General features: G+C 43.1%; 1 protein-coding gene across 1 annotated transcript in view; it reads right to left on the bottom strand.

Annotated features, from left to right (window-relative positions):
- Positions 1–1264: 1264 nt before the first annotated feature.
- The window catches only part of LOC120718038 (POU domain class 2-associating factor 1), a 15012-nt gene continuing 1075 nt past the window's right edge, over positions 1265–15201 (bottom strand). Inside the window, exons 2-5 of the mRNA XM_040006357.1 lie at positions 8962–9089; positions 5089–5128; positions 4737–5005; positions 1265–3405 (exon numbers count right to left, since the gene is read on the bottom strand). Of these exons, the coding sequence (XP_039862291.1) occupies positions 2983–3405; positions 4737–5005; positions 5089–5128; positions 8962–9089 (860 nt within the window). The 3' untranslated portion in view covers positions 1265–2982. The remainder of the gene's footprint in view (positions 3406–4736; positions 5006–5088; positions 5129–8961; positions 9090–15201) is intronic.

Raw genomic sequence — 15201 nt, 5'->3', positions numbered from 1 at the left:
AACCACAATCTGACCCATGGATAAATGATGCCCCTCCCTCAGCCAGACGAGTGCAGGAAGGCTAAACGTAAGCGGAAAGAAGACGTCTTTTCTCATCCTGAGAGACAGTCTGAGCAGGTATCAGGACAAGTAAAAGCAGAAAAAGTTGATATCTTGTTCCAATGCTTGATTTTTAAAGTTCCAACATCTTAAGGATCTTTAACAGCAGCCTTAGTTCAGGTGTTGTGCTGCCTGTTTTAAACATGCTGTTGTACAGCCTGTACTTAAAAAACCTCGTCTCAATTCCTCTGTCCTCTCAAATTTCAGGCCTATTTCAAAGCTTCCCTTCCAATCGAAAATTTTGGAAAAGATTGTATTTGTTCAGCTGCAATCTTTTGTAAATGGGCTGGATGTTCTTCAGAGGTTTCAGTCTGGTTTTAAAGCTCTTCACAGCACCAAAACTGCACTTTTAAAAGTTGAGCCACTGACTCACTGACCACAGCATCTGGATCTCATGACTGGAGCATTACGGGATCAAGGGTTTATCATTCGAGTGGTTAATAGTTAATTAACCACTAATTTAATATCAACAAAGGTTAATAGTTGTCTGACAGGACCTTTTCCGTGAGCTTTGGAGATCCGCTTCCTCAGCTCCCCTTACTTGTGGCGTTCCTCAGGGATCTTTACTGGGGCCAATTTTATTCTCTGTGTCTGCTGCCTCTAGGTCTAATTTTCAGTAAATATAACACTTGTTTCCATTCATATGTCGATGACACTCAGCTCTACCTAATCTAATTAAATGTGCTATATAAATAAAAACGATAACACTGTTGTTAATAATACTACTGGTCATGAGTTCAAACTATCATTTGTCAAAGTGCACGTGGCTTAATCCTGCATGTTGGCCAACAGGGGAAGAAATCTGATTGTTTCGATTAATAAAATGTAACTTTGTAATTTACAGTCTAGTTTGGAGTAACTCTAGGAGAGACTAGCAACGGCAAAGACTATTACACTATTACAATTTCTACTGGACATCAAATACTGTTTGCATTAAAATGCTGAGGTACTGAACAACATCAAAGTACTTGTACTTTGACTTTTTGATTGTTTTTAAGCTTTTTTTTACTAATAAAAATTCAAAGTCACATGGAAATAAAACAGAATTGAGTACTGGAAGGTGTGTACCCCACAGCAAGACATATTGTTTGTCTGGAGCACAAACACAGTCCAGTTCACCTGTAACTCAAAGCAGCAGCAGCAGTAACTTTAAGACTTAACAGAGTCCAGACAAGTAGGTTTATTGTGAAGTTGATATGATGTGAAAAATCAGAGAGGGGTGATCATTCATCTTGTTTAGGTGGACACTGTAACACCGGGACCAGTCGATACACACTGACTGCTGCAGCCAGCTTCAGGAGGCTGAACTGCAGCTTTTGAATGGTTTCATTTTCCAGAGAGAAATGTTTTCTATTGCATTCCATTTATTTGAAACCTTTGCTCATTGTTTACCTACAAGCAGAAGAATTTACACAGGTTAAGACAAAAGCACACCAAAACCTCGATCAGTGGTTCCAGATGTTTCTGCCTTGAACTTCTGTGCTGTCACATTTCAGACATGTGTCCAAAAATCCAAAATTGTTCATGCAAAGCAAATCTAGCAAAGTCCACAAATCGGAAATGAGCTGGATATGAGAACAACAGGGTCCCTTTATATAAAACAAGAAGGTTGTTCAGCTGTGACATAATGCTGAACTGCATTCTGCAAACACAACACTAGATGGCATCTGTTTAAGACTGACTTTTATACATATGAAATTGAATCACAGTGTGCTTTGGCTGTTTCTCAAACACAGACAAACATGGATTTTATAGCATTCCTGTGCAAACGTCTTGAGCTACTCTTTCGTTATTTAGATTTTGCATCTAAGGAGACAGAATTGTAACTTTTTAAAGTTCATCTTGAACAATGTTGCAATGGTTTTCACTACAAGCTGCAAAACGCTGCGTCCAACATCCAAAGAAAAACTTGAAGGAGGCATTTAAAAGTCACATGAAACTTGCCTGTGATTTCAGGTAAGGCTCTGTGGTCATACCAAATATGGACTTCTAAGCTCATTGTACAAATATACTGTGTTTACATGTATGTAATGTGCTGTGCCCATTTCCCATTGACGATATAAAGATATGAAGCCTTTGCTTAAGACCTTTACACTTTACTGTAGGTAACAGACTACTAGAATTACGCTAGTCTCTATGCAAGAAATGATTTGTCTTTCAGTTCTGTTTATTGCTGCACACTAAACTAATTTCTAATAAATCAAATGAACATAATGAAAATGTAATAACAGGAAGTCAGGAGCAGTTACAAAAATAAAACTCAGGTCATAATAATCCAGAAGAGTCTTTACCTTGCTCAGTTTTTATATCTATTTATTTATTTTATATCTATCTAAATTGGATTTTGCCATGTTTAATATATGCTGCTATTGCTCACGTGTTTTTGTAAGGTGACCTTGAGGGTCTGAAAGGCGCCTATAAATAAAATGTATTATTATTATTATTATTATTATTGTTATTATTATTAAGTATGAGCCAGCATGGATAATTATAGACGTGTGATACCCAATTATCCAAGCGATTAATAGTTCTGTGAAGTCTGGGTCATAATGTGTGGTAACACGTACCTGAACCCTGACTCTACTGTATACTTTCAAAATAATCGCTTTCTGGATTTTCATTGTTTTTCTTACAAGTCTTTGCAACAGGGACACTAAAAAAAACACGATAACTAAGAGAAACTATTTCAAGTTTTGCTTACAAATCACAGAAAACACTTGGTTTGGGTAAGTTAGATAGGTTACTTAGACCTCAAAGGCTTAATAATAGACAGAATCTGTGGTAATCAAGTTACGCAAAAAGGCCAATAGGCACTTGCCCCTGAGGGAAAAAAATGAAATGTAAAGGTAAAAATACTCATTTCATATTTAAAAAAAATGTTCTTCAGACATTGGGTATGAAGAGGGAGCTTCTGTACGAGTCTTTGTCCTCCTCCTCACCATGTTCTTTGTGATCCTCGAGAAGTTTGTCCAGTAGGTTTGGTGATTCCACCTCAACCTCCGGGTCTTCGTTCAGAGACTGACCTTGAGCTTGCTGCTCTGAATGCTCGGGGATCTCCAGGATCTCGGGCTGAGGGTCCATACCCTGGGGCTCCAGCTGTGGGATCATGGCGGTCAACGACATGGACAGCGGCATGTGTACCAGAGGCGACCCAGGCAGCGCTGCAGAACCCGGGGCAAACTGCACCCCGTGATTAGGCATGGTCGATATAGTGGTGAGTGGCTGGGCCCAAGGAAGATAGGTCAACCCTGAGTCTTGGAGCTCCACTTGAGGCAGGGAGGCTGGGGCTGGTGCCACTGGTATGGTCTGAAACAACAGCAATCATTAAATATTTATGATGATGGCAAAGACATTTAACCTTGCAAAAAGACAAACGCATGCATAAAACGGACGTCTGCTGATGCCACGAGCCTCACTTTAGGCGCTCAATCATTTATTTTTTTATGTTTTACTCAAGATTTTGTGGAGGGTTTGGAAGGTAGACGCAGTGTCACTGCAGTCAGCATTTATTGTTCAGCTCACAGGAATATTGTAATCAGATATAATTAGGTACACAAGAAAAGAGGGCCCTAGTGAACCCAGTGGACACAGACCGGGAACAGCTTGTGCTGATTTAGACTGCTGCGGTGAATCTTGCTACGGTGGAACCTACATGTTTGGTGTTAATTAGCCTCATGGTCATGTCCCAGTGTTTTAATGTGGAGACAGCCACCGGAAAAATCCTGTAATGTTCTTCCTTCCTGGATTCTCGCTCTTTGTTGTGATGTGTTTCCATTTATTTATTTTTTCAGAGACAAACATATTTTTCCCCTTTGCACATCAACTCATCGTCATGATGAGTGACGTGTATGTAAATCCTTATACTGAGTCAGTGGCAGTTATTCTCTGGATAAATTCAAAAACTGCAGTGAAAAAAGAGCTGCAAATATAAAGGAGAAATCGTTCATGCTGAACAGGCAGAAATCTAAATCCCATGTTAATCCCATGGTGTACAAAGGTCCTCGGCGGGTTTAAAGAGTTCCAGTTAATCCCCTACCCCAGTCTTATCTCTGTATTTATTACCCACTTGCAGCAGGTTTGAAATGTAAGAATGTAAAGACAAGCACAGCAGCTGTTGGCAGTTAACACAGAGAGCATGCATGCAGTGATAACAGGCTTTTATGGTGGGAAGCATCACAATGCATCACAAACACTTGTCTGCACCTGTAGAGAAAGACGAGCCCTGTACGAGCTACCTTTGATTACAGACGCTGAGACTACCAGCACAATAAGATGACTTAGTTCACTAAAGACAAAACATACGATAACAGGATCCTGTGGCACTGTTAAACATGTTGCATTATTTTGACATAAATGAGTTTTAAAGAAAACTTTAGATCGTTCCCGTCCCAGCCGTGACTCTGTGGGATACAGTACCATCGGGTCTCAAAGGTGAAGCAGCCCCTTAATGCCTAGAGTTTCAGATTTGGTACATGTACTTTTACATATACATATTTATACTTGCGCATACTTATACACAACCTTACTTTAAAGTGAAATAATAACCTGAATCCATGCTTGTGCTGTTGCAATGGCTCTATCTGTTAAATCACATTTGCAGTCTGTAGAACATATTTGCATAGTCCTTTTTCACTCACCCCAAAGTTTGTCAGCAGTGGTGTGTGTGTGTAGGTCAGCATGGTGTAGCTGGGACACAGAGTTTGCATAGTAAGTGTCGGAGTGGCTGGGTAGGTCAGAGTCTGAGCTGAGGGGTCCTGCTGGTTGTAGTCAGGCGTCGACCAGGACATGGCGGTGGCCTGCAGCCCAGGACTGGTCGCTTTCCACCCCGCACACTGCAGCCCTCCATCAGCAGCTGTGGTCGGCGCTTCGGCTGGGGATCCGCTGGCAACATCACAGCCAAAGATACCTGGAGAACAAGAAGCAGATTCGGCATTAGACACGCGGAAACAGCTTTACGTGGAACATGTAGTTCACAGGTGAGGCTTCTACCTTGTGTAAATGACGGCTGGTTGTTGTGTGAGACCACATCCTGAAAAACACAGATATCATCAATGAGGTTAACATGTCAATAACTGCAGCAGAACCTTAATCACAGCAACGCGGCGATGTTGATATGTAAACATGCAGCAGCCACACCTGGACCTGTGACATTCAGGTGTGAGCAGCTATCTGAGAATTCACTCTTGAAAAGTGTTTTTTGAACTTGTTTTTCTGGATCCGTTCATTAAAGCGAAAGCTGTGAATTTGATACTACTGGGCATGGAAGTACATCGGTCCAGTTCAGCTTTATTTATATAGTGCCACTTGCCTCGACCTACAGTAATACAGAGAATATCCCGATGATCAGACGACCACCTGTGAGCCTCCATGATAGTACTAAACTATAGGCCAGGCTCTATAAATGCTGTTGGTGGGTCGGTGAAAAACACAGAGCACTGGTACTGTTGAGTCATTGTGCAGCACGCTGCGTTTGTTATTGTGCAGTGACACATCTTGACTGGTCTGACTGGGAAATGTTCTTTCATTCACGGTACAGTTGCTTTTAACATTTCCTTGGAAGGTTTTTGCTGGTAAGACAAAGCTGAGGTGGGACAGTCATCAGGGTCTCTATTTACCAATGCTGACATACTGGATATATCATACTGGATTTTTCTCCCCAATAAATAACTTATGAGGGGTTTTCCAGTCTTGTATAATCTGGGGGATAAATGTGAGTTCATGATTAACCTTATTTATTAAAGTGGCAAAAAAATAAAACCATTACTGGACGACCACAAAGCCTACATGTATGACAAATGTTTTTCACGTTAACTGAGCAAATTCCAGCTTGTTCTGCCAACAGCTGCTTCTGCTGTAAATGACATATCTCAGGCACGTGTGGGAGCAGATCTAGGATCTATGTTCTTCTGAGGCCAGAGCAGGCAGGTCCTCTCCTGAGAAGAAGTGAGCTGTAAAGATAGCAAATAAAAGAAAGAGACAATAATACAGAGGATCGCTGAAGAAACCACTGAACCCATTCTGAACCTGTGCTATTCATTGCTTTGTCATTGTATTTTTCCACACACACACACACACACACACACACACACACACACACACACACACACACACACACACACACACACACACACACACACACACTCATTGGAGGGTTTCCATTGTGTGTGCGCTTTAACGCACTGACATCATGTCTTTAGGATCATTGCTATGCTGATAAATGAAGCTGTGGCCAATCAGACTATGTGTTTCGTGGTGGATCAAAATCTCATGGAACTTGTATCAGTTTTGAAAGGTCACCAGCAGCTCGGCCCCAAACCACGACAGAGCCTCCACCGTGCTTCACAGAGAGCTGCAGACACTTAGTGGGACTCTTTCCTGACCTCCTCCGTACACGCTGAAAATAATTCAAACCAAAACATTACGTTTGGATTTATCACTGTTACCAGTGACTTTCAGTTCAGTTCTTGTGTAATTTGGCATATTTCAGCTCTTTCTCCTTGTTTCCTTTTCTTAGGGATGGCTTCTTGACAGCCACCCTTCACTGACACCATTTCTGACCAGGCTTCAGGAGCTAGATCAGCTGAAGGGCACCAACGATGAGGAAATACATAAAAGCCAATACCTGAATAATTCATTTTGAATTCCAGTTTATGACTGTGTCCGCCAAGTTAACTATACGACACATGCACATTGGTCTTTCTTCTTTTTGTGGATATTTTGTCCGTTTTTCTTTGAGGAAAGAAGTTAAAAAAAGACCAATAAGACCAATAAAATCACCTCATTAAAGCAATCTTCTTAAAACATAATCCACCTAATCCCACCCTCGTTATTTACCTTCCCTCCTTCCTCCCCAAACCATAAAAAATAAAAACAACACATCACAAAAAGTGGATTTTGCCACACTGTCCACTCTCTGCCTCGTCTCTGTGTTTGTGCAAACCCAAATGTCCGTCTCACAGATTGAGTCTAAAACCCGTCTGTTTGGTATCGACCGATCGGGCTGTACATGTGCCTGTAGCAAGAAGAGATACTGCGATACACAAACACAAAAGACTGAATGGGAGGCAACAGCGGCAGCACTGACAGCGTGTGTCAGTGTTTGTACTGCATCCTGCTGCCTGCAGTCAGCGGGCAGGGCGTGTTCAAGGCAGCAGGGAGGTGCTGCCAGGTGGCTGACGGGCTGCAGGAGAGGAGCTGATGGTTCGACAGCTCTGACAGGAGGAGCTACAACAATCGCACAGTTAAACCCCACTGTGGTCACTTTCTGAGGACGCTTTGTGTTCACAAAGTAAAGGACCTGATCACCTGCACTGGGTTTGACTGAGGCTGAGGAATGAGGCGGCTTTAACAGCATCCATAAAAGTTACACCTGGACATGCCAACTGGGTGTGTTCCACTTCACCATGAATGCGCTTTAAGAAGCAGCCATAACGTTCTGCTTGAACGATAATCTGATCGTTACCCTCTTACACAAAGTGTGGCGGCACCATCCTCTACCTCCAACTTCATTTAGTTCAATCTGTAAGTGTCTGAATGTATTTCACGTTAGCTGCAGGAACTTTCCAAAGGGTGAAACACCTGTGATAGTTTATGGATCCAGTCGGTCGGTCACAGATCCATTAAAATCAACTTGATGATTTTTTAAATCTGGTTTGGTTTGAGATTTGCACAAACACAACAGTCGTCCCTTTGAACCAGAATCCTGGAAACACCCACGTAGTCCTGCCAGGCAGGCAAATAGTGGAAGAAGTGGACAGAATTTTATCTTTGCTGCTAGCAGCACTGACTAATTGCATTTAAAATATTCAACTGTAGTGCCGTGCCAATAAAAGATGTTGGAATATCACATGCTAGTCACGGGGAGTGTCCGAACATGTGTATGTTTGTGCACACCGCTGCTTCTGGCCTCTAGAAAGTGGGAGGTCTCTTTGGCAAGGCTGCACGTTACTTTGCATAGGGCTGTGTGCCCAGCCCTGCAGCTCTGCTGTAACCGCCATGGAAAAACACCTGGATTATATAAGGATAAAATCCCCCGCTGCATTCTGAGCCTGTATCCCGACCGAACACATCCTCACAGGACGTTTTGCTTTCGATTCCTGCAGATCTCATGTGCAGTCTCCTGAGGTGCAGAACAGTCACTCCCAATCAAACAGTCTCTGCATGTTGCTGTTCTGTGAGGTTGTGATCCCTGCAGAGAGATCAGTGATTCACGAGAAAAGAATACTGGCCTAAAGACTGAAAGTGATAAATCATCAGGAGGCAATCAGGTCATGTGATTAGAGGGCAGCTCTACGTCAAAGAGGGGTGGGGGGATTTTTGGGGGGGGTTACATGGAAACTGTTGTTGAAACCTTGCAAAATGTTCTTCAACATGAAACCAAAGCAGAGCAACGCTCTACTTTACTTTTATTTATTTTCTTACACATTTTTAACTCAGTCTCTCCCAAACGTCTCACAAAGCGCCGGTTTCAAAGTGTCAGCACATAATGCAGAGCAGTCGTTGCTCCCCACTGTGAGAGTCTCCTGTGTATTTGTTTAGTGACTAACGATGCCGTGAGGGCTTCTTTGGAAACACTGTTTAGCAAAGTAAACCTACCCTGAAAACACACAGTCCGAGTACAGCTTTAAGGAACAATCCTGCAGCGTTTTGTTGGTTTTGCTTTTTTTAAACCACACATTGATTTACAGGAAATGACTTACCTTGCAGGTAAATGCACACAGACATTTTCATTCGTTTCAGATTTTACTTGAAGACTGCTTTTTTTGAACCCTGCTCGTTATAAAAGTGGCAGCTTGTGCTTCAAACATCTTTTAGCTGAGTGTTCAACAAGTGTTCTTTGCTTATCTGTCATGGTGTCCTCACCCCAGTAGGAGGCAGTGTCTTGGTGCTGTGAAGCTCCAGGCTCCTCTTCCTCCTCAGCAGCTCTTTGACAGGATCCCTGACTCGCACACCTTGGTATGGCCTGGACCTGCCCACGGCTGATGGCTGTGCTAAGGAGGTCAGACACACAGCAATGAACAGATACACACAACCTCATTTCCTTTTCAAGTTGCTTTAAATCAGCCCACATGATGCACACGATGGGTTCACACAGTTCATGAACGGAGGAAGCAGACGCGCTCAGGTGCCATGACTGTAAGCTGACACTGAGACACTAAAGACACACGGAAAGTGAACCTGTCAGACGTATTCTCTTTAAGCCTTTTGAGTGTCAGCATCAGCTGATATAAGCCTTTACAACCAATATTCTCAGTGAATGTCCACGAGTGTCTAAGGTCACGGGCTGCATGCACTTCAATTTGACCTGATGTTGAACTGTCCAGTAAAATAATAGCTCAAAATGTTTGCTGCTAAGGTTGTTAAACTGGTGCTTTTGGCTTGGAAGAAATCAACAGGTCTGGTATGACGTGATCTGTTTGGGCTGCAGTGCAGGGCTTCCTCGTGTCAAACACAAACAAATGCAATGATGGCGTCCCCCTTGGGTCGGTCGGCTGAAAGTGTGCTGCTGGAAAGCAGGCTGAGCATCCGTGAATGACACTTTGTGAAGAAGAACTTTTGTGACCACACGTCCCCTCTCACCTGTTCCTCTCCTGCTCTCTCCCTCTCTGTCCACCTCTCTCGGCCTTTACGAACTGATCCATGTCATATTTAAACTGAGTACAGACTGCTGCTGACGCACACAGGTAGCATCACGTTGGCTTGCTGTCACCTGGATCGAGCCCAGTTTAACAAACTAAAATAATAACGCACACGTCAGCTCCTTGGATGGAAACTGGCGATATCCCAGCAGACCAGTGGATCAAGGTTAAGCTGGGTTTGTTCCTGATATGAATCACATTGTTGCATCAAGAAGTGAAATAAAACCAAATAAAACATGTGGAGCTACCAGCTATGCTGAGCCCCTGTCTGTAAGGGAGCAGTCAAAGCTTTATTACATGGTTATATGCTATGATAACCATCAATGTGCAGCTTACAGTGACTGTGTAACAATACAATAAAACCTGTGTGAAAAAAACAAACAGAAATGGGCATTTCATCATATATGAGTAAGACATCTGCATCACCTTATAATTCTTGTAATTAATTTGACAACACAAAAAGAACTCTAACTGGTCTTAAATCATCACTCTGTGTTTCACATGCAGCTCAAATTATTTCATTAACATTTTTCGGCTGAGTGCCGTACTTTACTGATAAGCCTGAAGGCTCCATCCTCAACAGAGACACACTGACAGAGTAAATGCTTTCTGGGAGCATTCAGTGTCTGGAACTGGCAGATTCTTGCAAGTATAAGCATGAGAAAAAATCCAGCCTAACAGCAAAGTCGCATTCGTATAAACTCTAATCAGCACAAGTGCAGACAATGGCATCAGTCATTACCGCCCCGAGCTACAAAATCACCGGGATTACAGAGATGTGCTCCAAAGGTAAGCGTGACCATAAAACAACGACACCACGGTCATTTGTGCATCGTAACACACTGTACAGCAGCTACACTGATCATGATGCTAGGTTAACAGGTTAAAAGGAGGACATGTACAAATTTAAAACCAGAATAAAGAGCAGGCGGCCTCCATACAAACTAACAGTGCTGAGCACACTCCATTCATTTGGTCCAGCAGCTACAAAGAGAGAGTTGCTACTGTGTGGCTGCAGATTTAAAACCCCTCATTCCAAATACAAAGGCTGCTAGCATGCGCTGCATAGAGCACTTATTAAGATCTTTACTGTGAACGTTAGCCTCTTTAGATGCCACAGGTAAGCACAACATGTGACTGCAACTATGAGAAAAATTATAACCACCTGATGTAGAGCGCCCTGGTCCTGTGGTCATGTCTGATGACTCGCAGAGTTAAAGGCACGTTTTTTATTATTTTAATAGAACTTCCTCATAAATACAGAAATAATAAATAAATTGATTGAACATGATCTATAACAACAGTTGTGACATTCACACGTGGTTTGAACAAACACACGTCTGAGTTAGTTAACATATCGATTGAATGCCTCCATGTTTGGTTTTGTATACGCACGTCCTATATGAGCCACTGTTGTTGGAATTGCACAGATGTGTCAGCAGCTGCCAGAAAATGTCTTTGACACTGCTGACCTGCACATTTACAGTCGCTCTTAGATTCTACACGCTTGAAATATTTTTCATAAAAGAAATACGAAGTTTAATTAAAATGTGTTGATATGATCGCTGGGGTTACAAACACACACTAAAAACAGGAATTTTGCAATCTCCTGGGGAGAGTCCATCAATTATTTCCTAATGAAACAGTCTGAGACTCACGCTGGACACAGTGGCTCAGATGGACTGGTGCACAGCTAAGGCAGTTCAAATGAAAAGGCTCATTCCCACAGACTGTGATGTTGATGCTGCGCCAAGACATTGTGCCATACTGAGCTTCAAGTTCTCATGTGTGCAGGTTTCTCGTTATAACATGTTGAGTCTTATCATCCCCTTCCCCACCCTAATACTGTGGCAGAAGATGAACCGGACCCAGCTGGATGTTTCTGTTATGCCTGCATATCCTCTGTTACACTGCAAACATGGTGAGTCCGTTTACTTAGCTGGGCTTCACAACTAAGTAACTAAAAGTTCGCTTTAACAAGCAGCTCGTAGCTCAGCTGAACATAAACTGCCTCCCTGTCCTCAGACGTCAGCACGCTGAGCCCGTTGTGGTGCATGGACATCATTCAAAAATGGATTTAGTTGGAATTACTTGGTTTCAGTTATGAAATTCTGCAGATTAGCAGAAATCCCCCAAATTAGTAAGGCTGTATCAAGCCTTATCATTTGTTATTATCCAGTTAAGAAAGCAAATAGAGGTCAACAGATTGTGCTATGTGGAATTTGTCTCCACGCCAAGAACAGGGCATAATCGGGGGGGGGGGGGGGGGGTTCAAGCACTTCCTCCTTTACCAAAATTTCACAATGAGAAATTTCTGTGACCATTCAAAGTCTGCCATGGCAAAAGGACACTTTCATGTTTGTCCCTGTTTCTTTTTCTTTTCCTCCACACTGATCACTGAGGACCCTGATAAAGGGAAGTCTTTCTCTCTTTCTCTCTTCTCAGAATTTCCCTCCAGTTACCGGCACATTTTTTTAACCTTGAGCAAAGAGTTTTGGTTCCTATCACTCACACTGACAGAGGATGGAGACCTTGGGTCCAGACATGTCGGTCCTCTACTTAACCCCTGTCACGAGGCTGAAGGTATCCTGACAGTATGCTGCACAGCTTCCTCTCTGAAGCTGATAGATTTACCTCTATAGGTCAGACAGGCCACACTTTCTTCTCAGAACAAACAGAACACTGTGACAGTCTGCCATGTACAGACACGTCTGTGGTGCTTAACAATAAAAGGCGCACAAATGGCCACTGCACCGAGCCCAGCCCCTCTTCATTGCGTGTGTGCGTGTTTGTGTGTGTGCATGTGTGTCCATGTGCATTTTACAGTAATGGTGGCAGATTTATTTAACAGTTTGTGCACTTGGGTCTAAATACAGGCTCCTCGACTCCACACAAACTCAGCCACATAACAGCACAAGACTTTATATAAACCATTTACAACATGGGAAAAAATAAGTCATGTTATTTAAGTGTGAAGAAGTTGTATAATTAAAGTAACTGTGATGTACCGTCCCATTTGTGCATTACTGGATTACTGCTGTTGATGCACTGGGTGTTTCTTCTTCACTCACTGTGTGTTTATACACCCGCATTGAATCATTGTTATTAACCTCTGTCTCTCTTCCACAGCATGTCCTTATCCTGTCTTCCTTCTCTCACCCCAACCAATCACAGCAGATGGCCCCGCCCCTCCCTGAACCGGAGGTTTCTTCCTGTTAAAAGGGAGTTTTTCCTCCCCACTGTCGCCAAAGTGCTGCTCATAGGGGGTCATATGATTGTTGGGTTCTTCTCTGCATGTATTATTGTAGGGTCGACCTTACAATGTAAAGCACCTTGTGTTGTAATTAAATCAGTGATCAAAAGGTGCTCCGTCCCCAAGCAGCAAAGCAGCCCTACACCAGCACATTTCCACCATCATACTTCATACTTGTTTGTCTTCTTCTGTTTACACCAGTTTCCTTTAAGGGGGCATCACAGTGGATCATCAGCTCCATCTCCTGCTGTCCCTAGCTTCCTCTTCTGTCACACCAACCCACAACGTGTCCTCCTTCACTACATCCATGAACCTCCTCTGACCTCTTTTCCTCCTGCCTGGCAGCTCCATCTTTAGTATCTTTTATCCAAAATATCCACTATCCCCTCTCTCCACATGTGCACACCGCCTCCGTCTTGCCTGTTTGACTCTGTTTCCAAAGTGTTAAACCTGAGCCGCCCCTCTGACAGTCTGAACTGTCTTGTCCATCCTGCTCAGTCCCAGTGACACTCTTACAAAATCTTCAGCTCTCCTGTCTTTCTGTCCGTGCCACGGTCTCCAAACCATCACAGCAAAACATCACAGCAGGTCCATGTCGTAAACCTTCCCTTTCATTCTGCTATTCCACAGTCACAAATCCGCCCTGACACTCCATCCTCCCCGCTCCCTCTTCTTCACCTCTCTTGTGCGATCTCCATTACTTTGGATGGTTGACCCAAGGTATTTAGACTCATCCATCTTCACTATCTACTCCTTCCCTCCCATTCACACACATGTATTCTGTCTCGCATGTGCTGGCTGTCATTCCTCTTCTTTCCCGAGCATATCTCCACCTCTCCAGGTCCCTTTCCACCTGCTTCCCACCCTCGCATCTCATGTCATCAACACTCTCAAAGGTTGGACCTGAAATAAAGGTCCAACCTTTGTCTGGAACAACTGCCTTTCCACTTTTCATCCTCCTCACAGCTGTGCTCACTTCCTCCTCACCAATTCTTTGAATTTGATAATTACCTAATTGCCCTGTGTTTGCCTCGCTCTCGTTGTCTTTATTCATCACTCTCTTAGTACATTTCCATATCTATGCTGACTCGAAGCTGCTGCACATGCTTTCCAGCTTCATTTCTTAGCCATTCTTCATACTTGGTGCTATTAAAAAGCTGTACCAGACACATGTACCTGTGATTCACCTGCACAGAGCATTAAAACATCCCCCTCTTCATGTGACAGTTTTTCTTGACCTGCTTAAAGAAATTACTCAGTTTTCATCACGACTATCTCAGCAGAGCAGAGGACACCTCCTGGAAATGTGTTAACCTTTCCTTATTGGAGCGACAAATTCTGCACAGCCTTTTGCAAAACAATTTACACAGATGTGATTGAAGCAGGATGTGTCACTCTGACCACGAGTGCCTCTGTTCAGGCCGACGGTCAACCCGATCAAGAAAAACTGTAAATCTGTCTGTCTGAGTTCACAGCTATAACCTCCGCTTTGATATTGTTATTCAAACTCTGCGAGAGAAGGATGTCAGTAACACAAAGTAAATCATCATTGCTTTAATTGATTGATTGATTGAATGCTTTATTGGCCATATGCAGGTTGCCCCGCAGAGGAATAGGACCCTTACTGAAAATTCTGTGACTGTTAGTTATTGTGTTTTCTTGGTATAGAATTGGATTGAACATTTATTAGCAGCCTTGTTATGCACTCATATGGTCTCTCACAGATGAATCCATGAAGACAGGACTGATGCGGTTTGGCCCAGACCAACTGTATCATTTGGGAAAGGGGGAATTCCCCTCAGCTGATTTATTGCCAGAGGCATTCCCCAGTGGACAGTCCTGCACCGGGTTGTGCAGTTTGTTCCTTATGTCAACAAGATTAAAATGTATGTTTTTCACACCATTTTGTGACATGAATTGTCTAATAGTTGGATAAACACTGCATGACGTTTTGGGGGCTGAACAAGGGTTAATGGCCTGTTCTCAGTTCTTGGCCTGATCTGCAGATCATGGATTGAGCAACTGCAGAATGCTGTACCAAAGCGAGGGAAGAAATGAGAAACAGATCTGTTGTTGCGGGAGGTTGGTGAGTGACGTTGTAACACAGCCAAGAGAAACAGAGGAGCTGTATGAACAAGAGTGAAGTGTGGTCATGGAGTTCTTTTCTACCTCATCATTCAAATGGAAGAGTTTTCTACAAAGATTCACTGG

The sequence above is a fragment of the Simochromis diagramma genome, unplaced genomic scaffold, assembly GCF_900408965.1.
Source record: "Simochromis diagramma unplaced genomic scaffold, fSimDia1.1 OVJJ01000024.1, whole genome shotgun sequence".
NCBI classification, from domain to species: domain Eukaryota; kingdom Metazoa; phylum Chordata; class Actinopteri; order Cichliformes; family Cichlidae; genus Simochromis; species Simochromis diagramma.
This window is presented reverse-complemented; position numbering and strand designations above follow the sequence as displayed.